Source organism: Muscardinus avellanarius, assembly GCF_963383645.1.
Source record: "Muscardinus avellanarius genome assembly, chromosome: 1".
NCBI classification, from domain to species: domain Eukaryota; kingdom Metazoa; phylum Chordata; class Mammalia; order Rodentia; family Gliridae; genus Muscardinus; species Muscardinus avellanarius.
In genome coordinates, this window is record NC_137786.1 from 179,265,700 (window position 1) to 179,289,492 (window position 23,793).

At 48.1% G+C, this 23,793-nt stretch overlaps 2 protein-coding genes across 9 annotated transcripts; one reads left to right on the forward strand and one right to left on the reverse strand.

The window, feature by feature from the left end:
* Positions 1–992: 992 nt before the first annotated feature.
* Positions 993–19,444, forward strand: PGAP2 (post-GPI attachment to proteins 2; the record flags this gene model as incomplete). 8 transcript variants are annotated; one of them, XM_080700614.1, is made up of 6 exons in its annotated part: positions 993–1,157; positions 9,831–10,013; positions 17,722–17,974; positions 18,082–18,188; positions 19,022–19,130; positions 19,314–19,444. In XM_080700614.1, 6 exons carry the CDS (start codon positions 993–995, stop codon positions 19,442–19,444), a joined length of 948 nt encoding a protein of 315 aa, XP_080556740.1. The 8 variants fall into 8 exon arrangements, with proteins under 8 accessions (XP_080556740.1, XP_080556743.1, XP_080556744.1 ...); XM_080700615.1 differs by having other exon boundaries at positions 1,024–1,157; positions 9,845–10,013; XM_080700617.1 differs by lacking the exon at positions 9,831–10,013.
* Positions 19,445–21,430: 1,986 nt separating this feature from the next.
* RHOG (ras homolog family member G) lies at positions 21,431–22,006 on the reverse strand (the record flags this gene model as incomplete). The annotated part of the gene is made up of 1 exon (XM_080703397.1): positions 21,431–22,006. The coding sequence occupies one exon, from the start codon at positions 22,004–22,006 to the stop codon at positions 21,431–21,433; it is 576 nt and encodes a 191-aa protein (XP_080559523.1).
* Positions 22,007–23,793: the final 1,787 nt, after the last annotated feature.

Sequence of the window (23,793 nt, forward strand, 5' to 3'; positions counted from 1 at the left end):
TAATCTGACCTTTCTGCCCTGAGCTTTGATCCTGAGAGGAAGGAATTAAGGAAGGCAGGGTGGCAGTGTATAACTCTCCTGGGCCCCACAGCTCCAAACTGTTGGCTTTTCTATCTATTTGCTATATGACCTGGAATAGACTAGATTGCTGTCTCAATTTCCCCTTCTATACACTAGAGTGGCTGCGCTAGGATTCTTGATGTATACTGAATTCTTATGGTTCCTAACCTTAGTTACCCTTGTCTGAGGGAGAGCTCACAGTCCTCAAGAGCCCCTACCTGGTCTTAGGAAGGGGGTGGACTGGCCCGTGGGCACTGGGAAGCCTCCAGAAGCTGACCAAGCAGCTCTCTCCTGCAAACAGCAAGTCCAGGCCAATGCCAAGCCTGATTCTGCAAAGCCTTTCACCCTCAGAGCACATGAGGCAGCAGGCAGGGACAAATGGGTTCGAGGTTCTGTCGGCTTCCATGGAGTCCCTGTTCTCCTGGACTGCTGTGCCTGCACACACAGCCTGGGGAGGGACTGGAGGTGCAGGAGGGCCCTGAGCTGGTGGGAAGCAATGAGAGCTGCTGTGAGGCCCAGGCCTGGAGGCTGGGACTGAGGCTCAGGGCTTGAGGGAGACCGTGGGTCCTTCTGTCCCCTGGGTGGTTTTAGGATCAGTTCTTGAGACAATGGAAGGCTAGATAAACCAACTCCTGTACTCTGAGCCTGACAAGGCATACAGAAGGGTGAGGAGAAGGTCTCCTAGTTGACTCCAGCTTGAACCTAGTTTGGGTTAGGTTTGTTGTGTTCCCTCTGAAGTTGAGGTTGAGTGTAGTTTTGGGATTCTGAGGCTGCCTTCATCATCCATGGCAGAAGCCTTTCAAGTTTAGGAGATTTTTCTCTCAAGACACTCCACCCTATAGCTCAGCTAAGTTTAGGACTGAGCACAGGGGCTGACTCCCTTGCTGCCTGGGGCCCTGACAGCACACCACTCCATCCCCAGGTCTGACAAGATGTACCAGGTCCCACTGCCACTGGACCGGGATGGGACTCTGGTCCGGCTCCGCTTCACCCTGGTGGCCCTGGTCACGGTCTGCTGTCCACTTGTCGCCTTCCTCTTCTGCATCCTCTGGTCCCTGCTCTTCCACTTCAAGGAGACAACGGCCACACACTGTGGGGTAGGGCTTGGGGGGTTGGGTATCATATTCAGGCCTATCTGGATTTGTTGTTGTTCATGATTTCATTTTAATAGGATTAGCTTCTCTTCAGCTGGTAGAGTCAAACATACTAGGCTTTTGGGTGTGTGTGTGTGTGCAAATTGAGGTCTTAAGAAATTAGTGTCCTTGTACCTTCCATTAGGGGGTGGGGATCACAAATTGGGCAATCCCCAAACCTAGATCCCCATCATTACTTACTTAATTACTTACTCTTTTTTTCTTGTGTGTGTGTGTGTCTGGAGCTGGAACTCAGGGGCATTCGACCTCCAAGGTACACCCCCTGCCCTGTTTTTTATTCTTTATTTGGAAACAGGTCTCACTAAGTTGCCGAGGGCCTCACTAAGATCCTCTGGTCTCTGAGATTACAAGTGTACTGCACCACGCCTGGCTTAATTACTCACTTATTTACTAATGGTACTGTGGATTGAACCCAGGGGCATTCTGCCTCTGAGCTAAAACTCCCAGCCCTTTTTTCTTTTTTATTATTTTTATTTTTATTTTTTGTGGTACTAGGGGTGGAACCCAGGGGCTTTTCTACCTCTGGGCTATACTCCCAGACATATTTGATACTTTATTTGGAAACAGGTCTTCTAAGTTGCTGAGAGCCTCACTAAGTAGCTGAGGCTGGCTTTTTTACCCATGTGATCCTCCTGTCTTAGCCTCCCAAGCACTGGAATTACAAGCGTTTGCCACCAGACCTGGCTTTTTCTTTTCTTTCTTTCTTTTTTTTTTTTTTTTTTTTTTTTTTTTGGTGGTACTGGGGATTGAACCCAGTGACATTCTACCTCTGAACTACACTCCCAGCCCTATTTTTTTTTTTTTGCAGGTCTGGGAATGAAACTAAGGGGCATTTGACCTCTGAGATATACTCCTTGCCTTATTTTTTTTATTCTTTATTTTGAAACAGTCTCACTAAGTTGCAGAGGGCCTCACTAAGCTGAGGCTGTCCACAAACCACGATCCTCTAGTCTCAGCCTCCCAAATGTTGGGATTACAAGCATGAGCCACCATGCCCAGCTCCAACCTTATTTTTTATTTTTTATTTTGAAACAGTCTCACTAAGTTGCAGAGGGTTATTACAAGCATGGTTTATTTATTTATTTATTTTTGTGGTGCTGGGGATGGAACCCAGAGGCTTTCTACCTCCGAGCTATACTCCCAGACCTTTTTTATATTTTATTTGGAAACAGGGTCTCACTAAGTTGCTGAGAGCCTCACTAAGCAGCTGAGGCTGGCTTCGAACCCGTGCGATCCTCCTGTCTCAGCCTCCCAAGTATTGGGATTACAAGTGTGTGCCACCACGCCCGGCTTTTCTTTTCTTTTTTGAAATAGGGTCTTGCTAGATTGCTGAGAGTCTCGCTAAATTGTTGAGGTTGTCTTTGAACCTGTGATCCTCCTGTCTAAGTCTCCCAAGTACTGGGATTACAGGCATGTGCCACCATGCCCAGCTCCACCTATTTTATATATATATATATATATATATATATATATATATATATATATTTTTTTTTTTTTTTTTTTTTTTTTTTTTTTTTTTTCTGGGACTGGGAATGGAAACCAGAGGCATTCAACCTGCGAGCTACAGCCCCTACCCTATTTTTTATTCTTTATTTTGAAACCGGGTCTCACTGAGTTGCAAAGGCCCTCACTAAGTAGCTGAGGCTGTTGGCGAACCGCGATCCTCCAGTCTCAGCCTCCCAGATGCTGGGATTACAAGCATGCACCACCATGCCCGGCTTATATATATATATATATATCTTTATTTGAAAACAGCGTCTCTTAAGCCAGTGAGGCTGGCTTCGAACCTGCGTGATCCTCCTGTCTCCACCTCCCAAGCTTGAGGATTACAAGTGTGCGCCACCCCGGCTTCCAATCATTATTTTATAGAGGGCACATTTAGGAGCCCTGGGTTGTTTTTGAGGGTGAAGAGAGAATAGGACTAGACCAAAGGGCATTTGGTATTGTGGTTTTGTGCCTGTCTCTATGGGAATATGATTCTGTATACGTATGTGTATTTGTGACAGACATGACTGTATGTAATAGATTTGAGTGGGGCATGTGTGTGAGGAACTCTTACCATGTGGGGACTTGATTCTGCACATACGTTTATGTTCTGGGGCTGGTCCCATGACTTCTGAGGTTCCATGGATGGTCATCCACCCTCTGGACAGGAATATGAAGTTCCTGGGCCATGAAGAAAGATAAGAGAGTTTTCTCTGTAGGATATCAGAGTAAATGGGGTGAGACCCATGATGACCTTTGTTATCCTCCGAGTTCATCTGAGACCCAGAGACTGAGCTTCAGTTTTCTTTGTTAAGTGAGGCTGATGGTTCCTGTCCTGCTTCTTCCCAGGCCTGATGTAGAGCTCTAGGTAAGGGGAGGATGGGAAGGTAGTTTGGGAATGTGAAAGGTAAGGAACAGCAGGAGGAAGAGGAGACTGTCAGGTCCCTTAGGAAGGCAGGACAGGAGATGAAGTCAGCCTAGGGCCTCTAGGTGCAGAGGCAGGTCCTGAATGTAGGCCCTTGGGCAAGCCTCAGAGAGAGCTCTGAAGGCCCCATCTAGCCTCCTATATAGGAAGGTCTGGCTGGGAGTTTCAGGTGGGGACCCACTTTTTTTTGGTACTGGGGATGGAACTCAGGGGCATTCTACCTCTGAGTTATACGTTATACCCCCAGCCCTATTTTTTATTCTTTTTTTTTGGTACTGGGGATAGAACCCAGGGGCAATCTATATCTGAGCTACTCTCCCAGACCTAATTTTTATTCTTTATTTTGAAATAGGGTCTCACTGAGTTACAAAGGGCCTCACTAAGTACTAGCTGAGGCTGGCCTCGAACCATGATCTTCCTGTCTCAGCCTCCCAGATGCTAGGATTACAAGCATGTGCCACCATGCCCTGCTGACCCACTTCTTTTGTTCATATGACATGAAGTTTCTCCTTACTTATCATTGGGTAGACATGAGCATTGAGTTGTAGGCACCCAGTCTGATGAGACCTAAGGCTGGGAGCTCTCAGGAGGAATAGGACTGGAAGAAAAGGTGATCTGATGGGAGGGTCACCCTTTCCTGAGCTAGTATTGAATGTTCCCACAATCCTCACCAAACCCTGCTTATCCTACAAAACCCAGGCCAAAGTGTCTCCTCCCCAAAGAGCCTTCCCTAGCTTTGCCTCCTTGGGGCAAACTTTATTTTATTTTTATTTATTTATTTAATTGTGTGTGTGTGTGTGTGTGTGTGTGTGTGTGTGTGTGGTACTGGGGGTGGAACTCAGGGGCTTTCCTACCTCTAGGCTATACTCCCAGACCTATTTTTTAAATATTTTATTTGGAAACAGGGTCTCACTAAGTTGCCGAGAGCCTCACTAAGTAGCTGAGTCTGGCTTCAAACCTTTGCGATCCTCCTGTCTCAGCCTCCCAAGTGCTGGGATTACAAGCATGCGCGACCATGCCCAGCTTTTATTTTATTTTTTTGGCGGTACTAGGGGTGGAATCCAGGGGCATTTTCTGACATATACCCCCAACTTTATTCTTTTTTCTTGCAGGTCTGGGTATGGAACCCAGGGGTATTTGGCCCCTGCCCTATTTTTTATTCTTTATTTTGAAACAGGGTCTCACTAAGTTGCAGAGGGCCTCACTAAGTAACTGAGGCTGCTCTGCTCTGCTCTCACTCTCCCAAATGCTGGAATTACAAACGTGTGCTACCAAGCCTGGCTTTTATTCTTTATTTTAAAACTGGGTCTCACTAAGTGCGGAGGGCTACTAAGTAGCTGAGGCTGGCCGCGAACCTGCCATCCTCCTGTCTCAACTTCTCAAATACTAGAATTACAAGTGTGCAGCACCATACCTTGCTCCTTGGGGCAAACTTCCCTTCTCTGGGTTATCTATCTATCTATCTATCTATCTATCTATCTATCAATCATTCCTGGTGTTATCTGTCATACACTTATATTTTTATCTATCTTCCCCATCAGACAGGGTCTCCTTGAGGATAGATACTGCACCTGAATTAGAAAGTATTTATTGAATAATTGGATAGGACCCCCTAGTTAAGTCATAGTTCAAACAGAATTATAATAGATATACACATATGTTGTTGATCAGAGTAATATAGTAAAATGAACCAGGCATGGTGGGGCACTCCTGTAATCCCAGTACTTGGGAGGCTGTGAGAGGAGTGTCGCAGATTCGAGGCTAGCCTTAGCATTTTAGGAAGAGTCTCAGCAAATCAGCAAAACCCTGTTTCAAAATAAAAAAATGAGAAGGGTTGGGGATAAGCCATGTGCAGTGGTATGTGCTTGTAATCCCAGTGCTTGGGAGGCTGAGACAGGAGGTTTGCAGGTTTGAGAACAAGTGAGACTCTCATCAACCTAGTGAGACCTTGTTTCAAGACAAAAATAAATAGGGCTGGGGTGTAGCTTGAAGGTTAGAATACCCTTGGGTTTAATCCCCAGCAGGAAACACCCCAACACAAAACACAAACACTGCTGGGGGTGTATCTCAAAGGTAGAATGTCCCTGTTCAATCTCCAGTACCAAAAACAAAAGCCAAAAAACTGATTAAGTTGTTTGTTCTCCTTGTGGCTAGCCCTCGGGGCTAATAGAATTGAGAACCTTAGCATACCTTGTATACCTATTATCTACCCTTGACTACCATCCAGGAACTAAGGCCTGGGGTGGAGGGGTAACTGGCCCTCTAGAGTAGTACTAGACCTAGTGACCTTGGGGATATTTTATTTCCACTCTCTGACTCCCCTGTTGGGTCTAGCTGGGGCTTTTCATACATGCTTTAAATTTCCCATCTAGAACATCCCAGAAATGGCCAACCCAAGGAATGAAAGAAGCAACCTAGTCCAGCATATCAATTGATGGCTTTGCTTCAGCTTGTATGTCCCCTGTGATGGGAGGCTTCTTTGCTCTTCAGGTAACCTATTCTAAGGAGGCTTAGTAATTAACAATTAAATAGCAATCTCTTTCTTAGAGTGAGCACAGATTTTCTTTTCCCTGAATCTCTGCTCTGGTCCTGGTTCTGCTTTGATAGCCAAGGAGCTATTCCAGGCTTTACTTAGCACAGCAGAGAAGGCAGAGATGGGGATCCTTTTTTTTTTTTTTTTTAAGTCTTGGGGATTAAACCCAGGAGTGCTTTACCACTGAGCTACATTTCAGCTACATCTGGCCCTGTTTGTTTGTTTGATTGTTTATTATTTATTTATTTATTTATTTTGGTACTGGGGATTGAACCCAGAGGCCCCAGCCCTATTTTATTTGGAAACAGGGTCTTGCTAGGTTGATGAGAGTCTTATTACTTGCTGAGGCCAATCCTTCTATCTCAGCCTGTACAGGAATTACAGGCCTGGATCACCACGCCCAGCGTATATATTTATTTTTGAGATGAGGTCTCATCAAGGTGTCTATTCTCACCTGAAACCCGAGTACCCGGGCGTAGTGATGCACACTTGTAATCCCAGCATTTGAGAGGCTGAAACTGGAGGATCCGGGTTCGAGTCAGCCTCAGCTACTTAGTGAGGCCCTTTGCAACTCAGTGGAGACCCTGTTTCAAAATAAAGAATAAAAAATAGGACTAGGGCTAGGGGTGTAGTTTGGAGGTAGAATGCCCCTGGGTTCCATCCCTAGTACCACAAAAAAAAAAAGAGAAAGAAAGAAACCCCTGAGTAGATGGGATTATAGGTGTGTGTCACCACACCTGGCTCCTGAGTCTGTCTTCTTAGGTAGCACAAAGCTCTCTCTTCAGGAGACCTTCACAGAAGGTGGGCTCCAAGCTCCTCATTCTTTTTTTTTTTTTTGCGGTACTGGGAATGGAACCCAGGGGCATTCTACCTCTGAGCCACACACCCAGCCTTATTTTTTATTGTTTATTTAATTAATTTTTTGTGGGTCTGGGGATGGAACCCAGGGGCATTTGACGCTCGAGCTACACCCCCTGCCCTATTTTTTATTCTGTATTTTGAGACAGGGTCTCACTAAGTAGCAGAGGGCCTCACTAAGTAGCTGAGGCTGTCCATGAACCATGATCCTCCAGTCTCAGCCTCCCAAATGCTGGGATTACAAATGTGCGCCACCACGCCTGGCTACTTTATTTGTTTATTTTTTGCAGGTCTGGGGATGGAACCCAGGGGCATTCGATGCCCCCCCCCCCAGCTACACCCCCTGCCATGGTTTTTATTCTTTTTTTGTGTGTATGTGTTACTGGGGGTAGAACCCAGGAGCTTTTCTACCTCCGGGCTGTACTCCCAGACCTGTTTTATATTTTATTTGGAAACAGGGTCTCCAAAGTTGCTGAGAGCCTCAGTCAGCCGAGGCTGGCTTCAAACCTGTGCGATCCTCCTGTCTCAGCCTCCCAAGTGCTGGGATTTTAAGAGTGGGTCACCACACCCGGCTTTATTCTTTATATTGAAACAGGGTCTCACTAAGTTGAGGAGGGCCTCACTAAGTAGCTGAGGCTGTCCACAAACTACGATCCTCTGGTTTCAGCCTCCCAAATGCTGGGATTACAAACTGGGATTACAAGCATGTGCCACCACGTCTGGCTTTATTGTTTATTTTAAAACAGGGTCTCACTGAATTGCAAAGGGCCTCACTAAGTAGCTGAGGCTGTCCGCAAACTGCGATCCTCTTGTCTTCAGCCTCCTGAATGCTGGGATTACAAGAGAATACTGAGGTTACAGTGTGTGCCACCATGCTCGGCTCCTCCCCATTCAGAATGTGACCCTTGGACTTGATCCAGGTAGTAATGATTTTCTCTATGGTAGTCTCCATCTGGACATAGAACTCCAGGTGGCCTGGGCAATACAGGAAAAAGCAGGACTATTATTACTGACCATTAGGCCTTTGTTGATGCAGCCTGAGCTGCCATTAGCTGTTTTTCCACAGGTATAGGCTGGACACTGATCTCACATTCAGGACTGTCTAGATTTTTTTTTTTTTTTTTTGGTGGTACTGGGGATGGAACCCAGGGACATTCTACCTCCAAACTGCACCCCCAGCCCTTTATTTTGAAATAGGGTCTCCACTGAATTGCAAAGGGCCTCACTAAGTAGTTGAAGCTGTCCCTGAACCTTTGATCCTCCTGTCTCAGCCTCCCAAATGTTGAGATTACAAGTGAGCACCACCACCCCTGGTTCTAGATCTATTTTAGATCCTGATTGTGTTATCACAGGATTTGCCAGTTTTCCTATAGGGCTCAACAAATATACTCAGTCCTGCTCCAGTCAAAAAGGGCCAGATCCCATTCTGTTTTCTCTTTTCTTTTCTAGAAATCTGCCTGTGGCCCTGAACACAGCCCTCAGAGAGGTCCCCACCCCCACCCTGGCACAGATGCTGATGCAGTGGGTTGATCTCAGTCACTATCATTCTCACCATTACAGAGTGTTCTAGTATTTAAGATGTGGCCTTGTTGATCCTCGGAAGGCTTTGTTCCTGGGCAGGCGTGGAGAACTGTGCTCTGTGGGCGGGGGGCAGGCCCAGAGGAGCCAGGGGTGGGACCCTCCAGTCTTGGGGCAGTTTTAGTCTGGCTACAGCCCTCGACTCAAGCCCCGGACTCTTCGGCACCTGGTGTGAGTTGCTCAGTGAGCCCCCAGCCCCACCCCATCCCTGATGGGAAATGGGACTGGGGTCTCCTTAATGGAGGGAAGTGTGAGTCAGAAGGGGCGATCTGACCCTAGGCCTTTTAATACAGACCGATTTCTGTCTGTTCCAGCTTGCCCTGGAAGGGAGCCAGCTTGTGGGGTGGTGGTGGTCGGGGCTATAGGGATTACAGTGAGGGAGAAGTGAGTGGAAGAACTTCAGCTCCCTGGGTCTGCATCTGATCTGGGCAGAGGGTTCTTGGGTCTGGCCTAGCATAGCAGGCTGATGCTGAGTGGAGAAGGTTCCCATGGCCCTCAAATTCTCCCAGACTTTGAATCAGGTGGTATGGTCTCTTCAGAGGGAAAGGAGATAGGGTCTGGGCCTCCACAGTCACTTTTATATTTTGGAATCAGTGTTATTAGCCTGAGGCTTGGCTCATTCAGAGCCCGGGGGTGGGATGGCTGATAGCCTGTGGCCCCAGTGAAATAGATTCTAGGACACTCCCACTGTTCCTAGTTGAACTTGGGTGAGGAAGAGGAATGTGGTCAGACAAGGTCAGTGGGAGGGCTTTGGCCAGCACTTTGTCCAGTACTTAAAGGAAGCCTTGACTTAGAGCCTTAAGCTGTCTGACGACCATGTAGTGTTTGATCTGACATAGATCTTGGCCTTAGTCTCCCCTTCTGTGGCATAGGAATACTAAATAACCTTTCTACTCTGACCCTTCCCCTCAGTGGCTGTGAAGGTCGGGAGAATGAGGTGAGCCATGAGAACTCCCATGTCTAGTTCCTGGGGGCCTCTATTGTCCAGGTTCTTCAGGAGGTAGACCTAGATATAGTGTGCCAGGGTATTCCTCAGAGCGGTCCCTGCCTGTGTCTGCTGATCCTGTCCCATCTCCCTCTACTCCTTCTGCACACTACTCCTTTTTTCCCCCTTTATGTTTTTACCATTTCTGCTCTGGCTCTTCCTTATACTGTGAGGAACCAACTCTGGAGAAGACCCAGTTTCCCAGGACCAGGTATCTCATCAGGCCCCAAGTGTGTTCCTCTCCCTGCTTGGGCCACTCCCTACAGGATGTATTCTGCGACCTCCCAGCCCTTGGACCCTGATGGGACCGTGTTCCGGATCCGCTTCACAGCCTTGGTCTGGTGGGTCATCACTTTCCCTGTGTTCGGCTTCTTCTTCTGCATCATCTGGTCCCTGGTGTTCCACTTTGAGTACACAGTGGCCACTGACTGTGGGGTGAGTGCCAGGTTCCCCAGCACCTGGGTCAGGGCCAGGTCAAAAGACAGTGATAAGCCAGGAATGTTGGCACACACTTGTAATCCCAGGACTTCTGAGGCTGAGACAGGAGGATTGCAGGTTCAAGGCCAGCCTCAGCAACTTAGAGAGACTCTATTTCAAAATTAAAATAATGAGCCTGGTATGGTGATACATACTTCTAATACCAGTACTTGGGAGGCTGAGACAGGAGGATTGCAGGTTCAAGGATAGCCTCAGCAAGTAGTGAGACTCTCATCAACCTAGTGAAACCCTGTTTCAAGAATAAAAGTTTAAGTGGGGTGTTGTGGCACACGCTTATAATCCCAGTATTTGGGAGGCTGACACAGGAGGATCATGGTTTGAGGACAGCCTCAGCTACTAGTGAAGCTGTTTGCAACTCAGTGAGACCTTGTTTCAAAATAAAGACTAAAAAATAGGTCTGGGGGTATAGCTCAGAGGTAGAATGCCCCTGGGTTCAATCCCTAGTACCGCAAAAAAAAAAAAAAAAAAAAAAAAGAATAAAAATGTAGAACCGGGCATGGTGGCGCAAACTTATAATCCCAACATTTGGGAGGCTGAGAGAGGAGGATCGTGGTTCAAAGACAGCCCCAGCTACTACTTAGTGAGGCCCTTTGCAACTCAGTGAGACCCTGTTTCAAAAATAAAGAATACTAGCCGGGCGTGGCGGCGCACGCTTGTAATCCCCGCACATGGGAGGCTGAGACAGGAGGATCGCATGGGCTCAAATCCAGCCTCAGCTACTTAGTGAGGCTTTCAGCAACTTAGTGAGACCCTGTTTCCAAATAAAATATAAAAAAGGTCTGGGAGTATAGCCCGGAGGTAGAAAGCTTCTGGGTTCCACCCTTACAAGTGTGTGCCACCACACCCGGCAGGAATCTTTGAGTAGGAGAGAAAGTGTCAGAGAAGGGATGGGGTGAGTGTCAGATCAGAATTATAGAGAATTTGGGGACAGAGCCTCAGAGTAAAGTCGTAGTCCTCTAAGAGTTGAAAGAGGGTTATAGAAACTGCAGAGGAAGCCAGGTGTGGTAGCACATGCTTGTAATCCCAGCATTCGGGGGCTGAGACAGGAGGACAGCGGTTCGCAGACAGCCTCAGCTCCTACTTAGTGAGGCCCTCTGCAACTTAGTGAGACCCTGTTTCAAAATAAAGAATAAAAAATAGGGCTGGGGGTGTAGCTCGGAGGTCAAATGCCCCTGGGTTCCACCTCCCAGACCCGCAAAAAAAAAAAGGGGGGGGGGAAGTGCAGAGGAGTGGGGCAGAAAGGGTGATGTGGGGGAGAAAGGAGAGGACACTTGAAAGTAGGCCGGAGAGATCTTGAGAGGAAGAGACTGAAGAAAGACCAGACTGGAGATGGGCGTGGTGGCACACATTTGTAATCCCAGCATTTGGGAGGTTGAGACAGGAGGATCATGGTTCTCAGACAGCCTCAACTACTTGTGATGCCCTTTGCAACTCAGTGGAGAACCTATTTCAAAATAAAGAATAAAAAATAGGGCTCTACCCCCTGGGTTCCATCCTTAGTACCAAAAATAAAAAAAAACAGACTGGGAAAAAACAAAACAAAAACAGGACTGAGGAAGTACAATGAGGCCAGGAGCCAGGAGAAGTAACAGGTGACTAGCTCAGATTGTCAGATTGGGACACTGTCCTTAGAGGATCCTTAGCCCTGCTTCTGGTGCTCCTAGGCCCCATACTCTGTGGGGTCTATGTAGGGCTCTGCTAGATGGAAATCTAGATGGGCTTTTTGCTTTTCAAATCACTCTATGTCTTTCCTGGGGACCCAGGAGTAGAAATTCTGTGTCGGGGACATGGACTTGGCCTTAGTGTCTAATTCCTATAAGAGACAGCCCTTAAGCTGGTGGTCATGAGGACATACGCCTATGACCCCATTTCTTGGGAAGCTGAGATAGGAGAATCACAGGTTTTTGGCCAGCCTCAACAACTTAGTGAGGCCCTCTCCAACGTAGTGAGACCCTGTTTCAAAATAAGAGCCGGGCGTGGTGGCGCATGCTTATAATCCCAGCATTCTGGAGGCTAAGACTGGAGGACTGCAGTTCTTGGACAGCCTCAGCTACTTAGTGAGGCCCTCTGCAACTCAGACCCGGTTTAAAAATAAAGAATAAAAAATAGGGTAGGGGTTGTAACTTGGAGGGTGAATGCCCCTGGGTTCCATCCCCAGACCTGCAAAAAATAAAATAATAATAATAATAATAATAATAATAATAATAATAAGAAGAAGAAGAAGAAAGTCTGGTGTGGTGGCACATGCTTGTAATCCCAGCATTTGTGAGGCTGAGACAGGAGGATCGTGGTTTGTGGACAGCCTCAGCTAATTAGGCCCTCTGCAACTCAGTGAGACCCTGTTTCAAAATAAAGGAAGAAAAATAGAGCTGGGGATGTAGCTCAGAGGTAGAATGCCCCTGGGTTCCATCCCCAGTACCATGCAAATAAACAAATAAATAAAGGCTGAGGGTGTATCTCAGAGGTAGAACAGCCTTGTGTTCGATCTATAATAGCACGAGAGAGAGAGAGAGAGAGAGAGAGAGAGAGAGAGAGAGAGAGAGAGAGAGAGAGATAGTGAGTTAGTTCTTAAATGTACATAGTGAGCTGTGATTCTTTTTTTTTTTTTTGGTGAGTCTGGGGATGGGACCCAGGGGTATTCTACCTCTGAGCTATAGCCCCTGCCCTATTTTTTTATTCTTTATTTTGAAACCAGGTCTCACTGAGTTGCAGAGGGCCTCACTAAGTAGCTGAGGCTGTCAGCGAACCGTGATTCTTGGAGTGATAGAAAGGAATACAGGAACTAGAGGGTTGAGGAGGCACTTAACTCAGCTTGCATATTGGAGGAGACGGCATTATTGTTGGGGGGAGGGTAGGTGAAGAAAGATCTTTGTGAATGGCAGGCTGACAACTTTGGATTTTATCCTGAGGGCAGTGGACAACTTTGGAAAGATCTTAAGCAGAAAAAAGGGACATGATTAGGTTTGTGGTATAGAAGATCATTTCAGCTCCTGAGTAGAGAACAGATTTAGGGGTAGGGGCAAGAACAAGGAGACCAGGGTAGTTGGTAGTACAGTGGTTCATACTGCTGAAGACCTGAGCTAACACGGGGACTGTGAGGATGGAGTCTAAAGAGTAGAAGTTGAATCGACAGGAATTAGAGTTTTTGTCTAGTTGGCACAGGGTGGAGGCATCAAGGTCAGTAGAGAAGTCATGAATCCTCCCTTTATGACATCTGATCTACTGTCTTGTCAGAAAGGGGTTATCTGCCTGTCTCTCAGTAGTTTCAGCTTTGGGCTCATGGAGAGATTTGGAGTGAGCTCTGTATCTGGTTTCTGATGTTGCTTGTGGCTGACACAGTTGGTGAGTGGGGAATTTATGTACTGATGATGGAGGTGGAAATGAGGGTATTTGTACCTGGTGTGTGTGTACATGTGATGGAAGAGATAATTTCTGCTTTTATAATCCCACCTTCGAGCCAGGCATGGTGGTGCACACTTGTAATCCCAGTACTTTGGAGTCAAGACAGGAGGATCCGGGCTCGCAGCCAGCCTCAGCTATTTATTGTGGCCCTCTACAACTTTGTGAGACCCTGTTTCAAAATAAAGAACAAAGAAGCTGGGCGTGGTGGCACACACTGTAATCCTAGTACTTGGGAGGCTGAGATAGGAGAATTGCACAGGTTCAAAGCCAGTCTCAGCTACTTAGTGAGGCTCTCAGCAACTTAGTGAGACCCTGTTTCCAAATAAAATATAAAATAGGTCTGGGAGGGTAGCCCGAAGGTAGAAAGCCTCTGGGTTCTATCCCCAGCAACACACACACACACACACACACACACACACACACACACACTAAAAAACAGGATTGGGGGTATAGCCCAGAGGAAGAACAGAGGAAGAATGCCCCTGGGTTCAATCCCCAGTACTGGGGAAAAAAAAAAAAAAAAGTCTAATCTGAGAAGAGTTTGTGAAGACAGACTGGCAGTCACAGCCCTAAAAGTCTCTTCCTCCTGAGGCCTCCCCCGCCTCTGTATCATCTCCACCCAATATTTGTTCCCAGCAGCAGCAGTTGGCCTGCTCCAATGCTTTGAGCTCTTCCAGTCAGCTTTAGATGCTGGTCCTGTTACCCTTAAGTAGTGAGATTAGGGAGCAGTCTTCAAATGAATATTGCAGGAAGTGGGGACACATTCTCACTAGCCCCAAAGCCGCCTGCTGCCTGCTCACTGGTCAATCAGAGTGTACATCTGGGCCTGGTCTCAGTTGTGGTACTTCAAGCCATGGCGCTGAAAGCAGCATCTTCTCTTCAAGGGTTCTGCACTTAGCTTTATAACTCAGGGAAACCCAACTCTTTGGATTGGAGCCTATGAAGTTCCTGACCTGCCCTCTCCCGAGCTCACCCTGCCTATGACTTATCTCCAACATTGCCTGCCTTCCCAGTGATCTGGAGACCCATTCAACATCTCTATTGGAAGAAAGGAAGGGTCTTTTATGTTTTGTTTTGGGGATTGAACCCAGGGGCATTCTACCTCTGAACTATACCCCACTTTTATTTTTTTACTTTATTTATTTTTGTAGTGCTAGAGATGGAACCCAGGGGCTTCCTACCTCTAGGGTATATTCCTAGATCTATTTTTTTTATATTTGGAAACAGGGTCTCACTAAGTTGCTGAGAGCCTTGCTAAGTAGCTGAGGCTGGCTTTTAACTTGCATGATCCTCCTGTCTCAGCCTCCCAAGTACTGGGATTACAAGCATGTGCCACCACGCCCGGCCATCCCACTCCTTTTTTAAAAAAAAAATTTCTAAACGGTTTCAGTAAATTGCTGAGGCTGGCCTTGAACCTGCCATCCTCTTGTCTCAGCCTCCCAAGTACTACTAGAGTTAGGAGTGGCATGTGCCACCACACCTGGCTAAGGAAAGCTCTTTTAGAACTTCATTTCTGAAATTTGGTTCCTTCCTCTATAGTCAGAGAAGGGTCATTCCCTTGCTGAGTGACTGGGCTTTGGGCTGGCATGGTCCTTGTTGAGGGTCTAAAAATTTCTATGGAGCCAGATGTGGTGGTGCACGCTTGTAATCCCAGTACTTGGGAGGCTGAGACAGGAAGATTGAAGGTTTGAGGAAAGCCTCAGCAATTTAGAGAGACTTTCAGTGATCTAGCTCGTAGAGCTTGGAGGTAGAATGCCTCTGGGTTTAATCCCCAGTACCAATAAATAAATAATGTCCATGGAAAGAATGGGCAGTGGACTGGCATTCTTCTCATTCCTGGCTTTCCTATTCCATCTTAACTACTGTTCACTCATCCCCATCCTATCATCTTTCATGCAAGCCACACTAGTCCTTGCAGTTGTGGGAATATTACCTCCCCCTTTTTTCTCAACTATAAGGAGTAAGGCTGTGTTTCCTTAAAGAATGAGAAGTTTGGGGCATTGAGAAAAATAGGGGAGATGCACAAGGGCAGCCTTACTCTCTTACACTACACCAGGTCTAAAGCATCTCCCCCCCTTTTTTTTTTTTGCAGTATTGGAGATGAAACCAGGGGCATTCTACCTCCGAGCTACACCCCCAGCCCGCCCCATTTTTAATTCTTTATTTTGAAACTGGTCTCACTGAGTTGCAAAGGGCCTCACCAAGTAGTTGAGGCTGTCTGCGAACTGTGATCCTCCCGTCTCAGCATCTCAAATCCTGGGATTACAAACCGGCACCACCATGCCTGGCTCTTTTTTTTTTTTTTTTTGTACTCAGGATTGAACCCAGGAGCATTCCATCTTTAAGCAACCCCTCCCCTTCAGCCCCTTTTTATTTTTTGAAACAGGGTCTTGCTAAATTACTGAGTGTCTTGATAAACTGCTGAGACTGAAATCTGATAGGGTGGTGCCTGCTTGTAATCCCAGTTCTTTGGAGGCTGAGACAGGAGAATTGCAAGTTCACAGCCAGCCTCAGCACCTTAGCAAGGCCTCTGCAACCTAGTGAGACCCCCATCTCAAAATAAAAAAATAATAAAGCCAGGCATGGTGGCACAAACCTTGTAATCCTAGTACTTGGGAGGCTGAGACAGGAGGATTGCAGGTTCAAGGACAGTCTCAGCAAGTAGTGAGATTCATCAACCTCTAGCAAGACCCTGTTTCAAAATATAAAAATCGGGCTAGGAGTGTATCTCAGAGGTAGAATTCCCCTGGGTTCAATCCCCAGTACTACAAAAATAAATAAAGCAAATAGATCAATCAATCAATAAATAGGCTGTGTGTGGTGGTGCACACTTATAATCCTAGTACTTGTGAGGCTGAGGTAGGAGGATTACAGGTTCAAAGCTAGCCTTGGCCATTTAGTGAGGCTCTCAGCAACCTAGTGAGACCTTGTTTCCAAATAAGAAATAAAATCAGGCTGGGGATGTAGCTCAGAGGTAAAATACCTCTGGGTTCAAGCTCCAGTTCTAATAAAATAATGAAATAAAATTTAAAAATAGGGCTGGGAGCTAGGTGTGGTGGTGCACACTTTTTTTTTTTTTCAGGTCTGGGGATAGAACCCAGGGGAATTCGACCTCCAAGCTACACCCCCTGCCCTATTTTTTTTTTATTATTATTCTTTATTTTGAAACTGGGTCTCACTGAGTTGCAAAGGGTTTCAACTAAGTAGCTGAGGCTGTCTGCGAACCGCGATCCTCCGGTCTCAGCCTCCCAAATGCTGGGATTACAAGTGTGCGCCACCATGCCTGGCTGTGGTGCACACTTGTGATCCCAGCATTCGGGAGGCTGAGACCGGAGGATCGTTGTTCCGCGGACAGCCTTATCTACTACTTAGGCCCTTTACGACTCAGTGAGACCCTGTTTTAAAATAAAGAATAAAAATAGGGCTGGGGGTGTAGCTCGGAGGTAGAAAGCCCCTGGGTTCCATCCCCAGTACCACAAAAATAAATAAATACATAAAAATAGGGCTGGGGTTGTAGTTCAGAGGCTGGTTGTCTCTGGGTTCAGTTCTCACTACTTCCCCCATACACAGATACAAGTGGCTGGGACTGGACTTGAATCTGCAGTCTTCCTGTCTTATCCTCCCAAGTACTAGGAATATGGGCATGTCTGCCCAGCTAGAAGCACCCTCTTTCATAAAAATGAACAGGGTAGGGGTACCATTCTGGCCTAGCTCCCTCAGGACATCACAGCATCCTCTACCACTTTGGGACACTGCCTAGAGGAATGAGTAGAGTTGGGAGCACCAAGGGGAACAGCTGAACTGGCTGGCACTGTTCCAAGGAAGGTCAGGTAGACTGGCTCATCCCTCTCTTCAGGACTGAATCTAGAGTCCTGGCTTCCTGGGACTCTCACAGGGTTTTATCTTAGGTAAGCGCAGCTCTGAACTATGAGCATGGGGAACATCTTAACCCATCTGTGCGCCTGTCCTGATGATCAGGTTGCAATTTGAGGGAGATGGAGAAGTACTGCCCTGTCCCAGTACAAATGCCAGGCTGCCCGAGGAATGAGAATCAAGCAAACTGGGCCTAAGATCTGGAAAGGAAGGGCATTTGGGGGCTCTGGGAGGACCTGAGGGAGAACTTCTTGGAAGGGAAGGGGCTGAAGCAGAGCCTCCTGAGGGCCAGTGATTGATAGATGGGGGAGACCTCTTCTGGTAGTCAGGGCTGCAGAGGCCGGTGCCCGGACCAGTTGCTATTCCCTAGGTGCCCAACTACCTACCATCAGTGAGCTCGGCCATCGGCGGAGAGGTACCCCAGCGCTACGTATGGCGCTTCTGCATTGGCCTGCACTCGGCGCCCCGCTTCATGACCGCCTTTGCCTATTGGAACCACTACCTCAGCTGTGCCTCACCGTGTCCCGGCTACCGCCAGCTCTGCCGCATCAACTTTGGCCTCAACGTCGTGGAGAACCTCGCGCTGCTAGTGCTCACCTACGTCTCCTCCTCTGAGGACTTCAGTGGGTGCTCTGATGGCAGAGGGGTGGAGCGGGGTTTGGGAAGGGCACACAGGGTGAGGGCGCTGCTGCCTGCTATGAGTGCTCCCCATCCTCCTCTCTCCCTCCAGCCATCCATGAAAATGCTTTCATTGTGTTCATCGCGGCCTCTCTCAGTCACATGCTCCTCACCTGCATTCTCTGGCGGCTGACCAAGAAGCACACAGTAAGTCAGGAGGTACGGTCTACCCCTACTGGGTGCCAGGTGGCCCAGAAGAAAAACAAGGACATCTGTCCTCAGGATGCTGGTAATGAAGAAGTGGGAACTGAAGTTCTAATAGGAGCCCAGGCAGAGGAGTACGGGGCTTGAGGCTGAGGTTTAGGGGCAAATGTAGGTTGGTTAATTTGTCAGAATCTAGGACCCTAGCCGGGCGTGGTGGCACACACTTGTAATCCCTGTGCTTGGGAGGCTGACACGGAAGGATCAAAGCCAGCCTCAGCTACTTAGTGAGGCTTTCAGCAACGTATTGAGACCCTGTTTCCAAATAAAATATAAAATAGGTCTGGGAGTATAGCCCGGTGGTAGAAAGCCTCTGGGTTCCACCCCCAGTACCACCAAAAAAAAAAAAAAAAAAAAGAATCTAGGACCCTGTTTAGATGGTATGGGAGAGGAGAATAGAAGGCATGAAGGCTACAAATGGGGGAGGCTAAAGGGAGGGATATGCAGGGTCCAGTGAGACGCTGCATATGTAATGAGTCCAGGGCTCCACCCACATACATGCCTTTCTTTGCCCCACAGTACCTGGAGGTGTTGGGTGGGTGGTGGCTCCATTTAACTTTCACACTCCATGCCCCTAAAGTAGAAGGGCTGAGATGTCACTGCTCCTTGGCCTCACCCAAATGCAGGGGTGCAAACATCCTCGTTATTCCTACTGCCCTTGCTTATGCCCCCTGCTGTGACCACTGTGGGAACCGAGGGGGTGGTGGCCCAGCACTGAGGAGCTGGGGCTATGAGAGGAAGCCACCTCCATACCCAGCAAGCTGCAGGGTGACAGACAGCCCATCCTCTAGGATCGCAAGTCCTACAGCTGGAAACAGCGGCTCTTCATCATCAACTTCGTCTCCTTCTTCTCGGCACTGGCTGTCTACTTTCGGCACAACATGTATTGTGAGGCTGGAGGTGAGGCGAAGCTAGGATCCACGGTACTGAGTGACTAAGGGGCAGTTGTGATTTCTTGATAGTGGGCAGTGGTTTTGGGGCGCTGGTTGCCATTGTGTTCCCTGTGGTGAGATGGTCACGTGATGATTTAGAGGGGATAACAAGGAAGTTCACCATACCCTATTCCTTGTGTCCTTGCAACAGTGTATACCATCTTTGCCATCCTGGAGTACACTGTGGTTCTAACCAACATGGCGTTCCACATGACAGCGTGGTGGGACTTCGGGAACAAAGAGCTGCTCATAACCTCTCAGCCTGAGGAAAAACGATTCTAAACCCTTCTCTGCTACTGGGAGGAGGCAGCTCACAGCCCAGAAACAAGAAACCACTCTGGTCTTCCCCTTCCCCGTGTGTCCTCTCTGGGTCCTTCTGAAGTTGGGACCCCAGCACTGCTGGCTTCTCCCCAACCCTCACACAGGCACAGGGACCATCAAGCAACATCACCTTTAACTGAGAGGCTCCAAGAAGCTGAGCTGGAAGGAGAGCTCTTGGTGCTAAAAAAAAAAAAAAAAAAAAAAAAAAGTAACAGGTTCATGACCACCATCCCATTTTTGGCCTTTAAAAAGCCACCTTTCACTGAGGTCAGAGACTGCTGAGCAGTGGCTGCTACCTGAAAACCACCACCGTTTCTCTCTAGGTCATTCATGTGTCTAATTATCTACTGTGTCCCTCCAGGCCTGTGGCTTAGTCCCCTGCTCTGTTTTGCCCAGGTATTCTAGACCCAATTCAGCTCTTTAATATGATGTGGGCCCTACAGTGTGTACCCTTCTGTATCTGAGCCTCAGCTTCCATGTGTATGATGGAATTGTGCTGTATGGTTTCCAAGGGCTCTGCCAAGTGTGGTTCTCACATCATCTCATTAGAGGTGGTGTTCTGCACCTGAAGGATGACCCGTCTCAGAAAAAGCACCAGCACAGCATGTATTTCTCTTCCCTTCTAAAATCACTGTCTTACAGACTTTTCCCCTGCAAATGGATGAGGTGAAGGGGGTCAGACACAGTTCCTTGCCCCCAGATGGGCTCCCTGGTGTCCACCTTACTGCCCCAGGTCCTGAGCTCTTTTGATTCTACATTTTATTTCAAATGAAAATAAATTTTTTTTTCCTTTTGCCATCAATCTGTGCTAGGCTTGCTAGTCTTGGGGTTTGTTTCCTTTTTCAATAGTAACAATAGGTGAGGCATGTGCTCCAGGATGGAGGGAGTAAGCCCATGGGCAAGGGTATTCCAGCTGGCACCCTCTGGCTGGGAATTTCCTAAGGCTGAGCTAAGCCTCCATCTGATGAGCAGGGTGACTGAGCTGTTCCTGTAATGACTCCAGGCCCAGATTCTAGGACACCTAGGACTCTTCACTTGAGCCTGTGTCCCAGCTGCATCTCCTGTTGGTAAAAATATGTCCCCTTAAAGGAATACGAGAACAGCTCTCAGATGCACAACTGAAAGCACCTGCCTTCAGGCTGATGGCTCTCAGCTTCTCCCTTTCTGAAGCCCAGACCAGAAAGTATTCCCTCAGCTTTGCATCCTTGTCCACCACAGCATCTGTGACTGGGTCCTAGAGCTTTGTTAGGGAAATTGGGGGGTGACCCACAATGAAGCCTATTGTCTCCTGTCCCCTCTTAGAGGAAACAAAGCCTCCCAGTCTCTGGGGAGCCCTAGCCCATGCCCACCCCCTAATGCCCAGCACACAGGGAGGAGCCGGGGCCACTGGAGACAGGAGATTTTATTGATGCTGAGGGGGGTAGGAAAGGCCCCAGGAGCACGGGGGGCTGAGTCAGTCAGCGGATGCAAAAGGCCTGGACACACAGGGGCAGGTTAGGACACATTTATCTTCTCAGGATTCTGTGGCTCCTTCCTTGGAGGAGGGTGAAAGCATCTTGGGGGGCAATTCCAAGAGCAGTGAGGGCAAAGGTTAGAGATGGCAGAGAGCCCCTAACCTGAGAGGAGGCACCACAATGGGCAACAACTCTGTGGAAAGCTGGAGGAACTACTGGTCTGTAGCAGAGCAGGACACTGGGTTGGCCTCTTGAGGGAGGGTCAACCTTGGCCTGGGTAAGCTCATAGGAATACCTGGTATTCCCAAGCAGAGTGGGGCAGGGCTCAAAGCCACCTTTTCTGTGGGGCCTCCGTAAGGTAAACAGGCATTCAGGGAGCCCCCTGGCAAGGGGTGCCAGAATTAGTCCATAAGGCACAGCTGGGGGCAGACAAGGCGCCAAGGCACAACTGGCAGGGAGGGGGTGGGGGCAGCCTCTGAGCTGAGTGCCAGGGTCATAAGAGGACGCAGGACCGCCCACGCTTGATGGGCGTGGGGTTGAGCACAGCCCGGACAGCCTCGGCGAACACTTCCTTGACGCCGTCCTGCTGCAGGGCCGAGCACTCGAGGTAGCGCACCGCATGGATCTGCCTGGCCAGGGCCTGGCCCTGCTGTGGTGTGATGGGCGCCTGGCCCTGCTCCTTGAGGCGCCGCAGAGTGTCAGGCTGGGCTCTCAGGTCCTTCTTGGTGCCCACCAGGAGAATGGGCACATCGGGGCAGTGGTGACACACCTCTGGATGCCACTTGTGCCGCACGTTCTCATAAGAGGGTGGACTGGCGATGGAGAAACAGATGACAAAGACGTTGGTCTGAGGGTAGGAGAGTGTGCGCAGGCGGTCGTATTCCTCCTGGCCCGCAGTGTCCCACAGGTTCAGGTTCACCGTGCGCCCATCAACTGCGCTCTGGGCGCTGTAATTGTCGAACACTGTGGGGATGTACTCCTTAGGGAAGGCGTTGGTTGTGTAGCAGATGAGCAGGCACGTCTTGCCCACAGCCCCATCGCCCACCACTACACACTTGATGCTCTGCATTCTTGGTGAGGCTGCTGTAGTGGAGGCAGTGCCTCCTCCCTCTTCCAGGCCCCTCTGGATGCAGTGACCTGTGGAGAGATGGGAGAGACATTCTTGGTTAGGGGGGACACCCTTGGTTAGTGAGGCCTCTACCTATTGTTAAGAAAGGATGGGAGGCTGAGACAGGAGGATCACAGTTCTCAGCCTCAGCTACTTAGTGAGGCCCTTTACAACTCAGTGAGACCCTATTTCAAAGTAAAGAAAAAATAGGGCTGGGGGTATAGCTTGTAGGTAGAATGCCATGGGGTTCCGTCCCCAGTACCGCAAAAAATAAATAAATTATAAAATAAAGAAGAAAGAAAGGATGGGGTATACAAAGAGAAACCAGCTCTCCTATTCTGTTTAACTGGATAGGACGGAGAGATGAACAATAAACACAGTATCCAACAAGATGTTACAATGAAACCGGGTGTGGTGGCACAGCACGCTAGTAATCCCAGGCTGAGACCTGGAGGATTGTGGTTCTAGGACAGCCTCAGCTACTTAGTGAGGCCCTCTGCAACTCAGTGAGACCCCGTTTCAAAATAAAGAATAAAAAATAGGGCAGGAGGTGTAGCTCGGAGGTCAAATGACCCTGGGTTCCATCCCCAGACCGGCAAAAAAAAAAAAAAAAAAAAAAAAAAAGTTACAATGATGCCATAAACTCTAGTGCTAGAATGACTAGTCAAATCCTGGTTCTGCTGGTTCCTAGCTGTAATCCTAGACATATCATTTAACCTCTTTATGCCTCAGTTTTCTTATCTGATAAGCAAAGATAAAATATTAATCCCTGCATTTGGGAGGCTAACACAGAAGGATACAGGTTTGAAGACAGTCTTAGCAATGTAGCAAGATTCTTAGAAACTTAGGGAGACCCTGTTTCAAAATTTAAAAATAAGCCACGCATGGTGGCGCACAGTTGTAATTCTCGTATTTGAGAGGCCGAGATAGGAGAATCGCAGGTTTGCAGCTAGCTTGAGCAACTTAGGCCCTCCACAACTTAGTGAAACCCTATTTCCAAATAAAAAATAAAGCTGGGCTACTTAGTGAAGCCTTCTGCAACTTAGTGAGACCTTGTTTCAAAAGAAAGAATAAACAATAGGGCTGAGACTGGGCACAGGTTTGTAATCCCAGCATTTGGGAGTCTGAGACTGAGAATTGAGGTTTGAGGACATCCTCAGTTAATTACTTTGCAACTCAGTGAGACCTTGTTTCAAAATAAAGATTAAGCCGGGTGTGGTGGTGCATGCTTGTAATCCCAGTGCTTGGGAAACTGAGACAGAGGATGGCAAAGGTTTGAAGCCAGCCTCAGCTACTAAGTGAGGCTCTCAGCAACTTAGACCCTGTTTCAAAATACAGTATAAAATAGGTCTGGGAGTATAGCCTGGAGGTAGAAAAGCCCTTGAGTCCCACCCTCAGTACTACAACAACAAAAAGAATAAAAATAGGACTGGGGGTGTGGCTCAGAGGTAGAATGCCGCTGGGTTTTATTTCCAGTGCCCCCCCCCAAAAAAAAATAGGGCTGGGGCTGTAGCTGAGAGGCAAAATGCTCCTGGGTTCCATCCCCAGTCCTGGGTTTAATCCCTAGTACCACAAAATAAATATTTTAAAAATAGGGCTAGAAGTGTAGTTTGGAAGAACACCCCTAGGTTCTATCCCTAGTAACACACACACACACACACACACACACACACACACACACGATAAAATAATCCCTGTCTCAGTGTGAGGAATGTCCGGGCATGGTGGAGAATGCCTGTAATCACAAT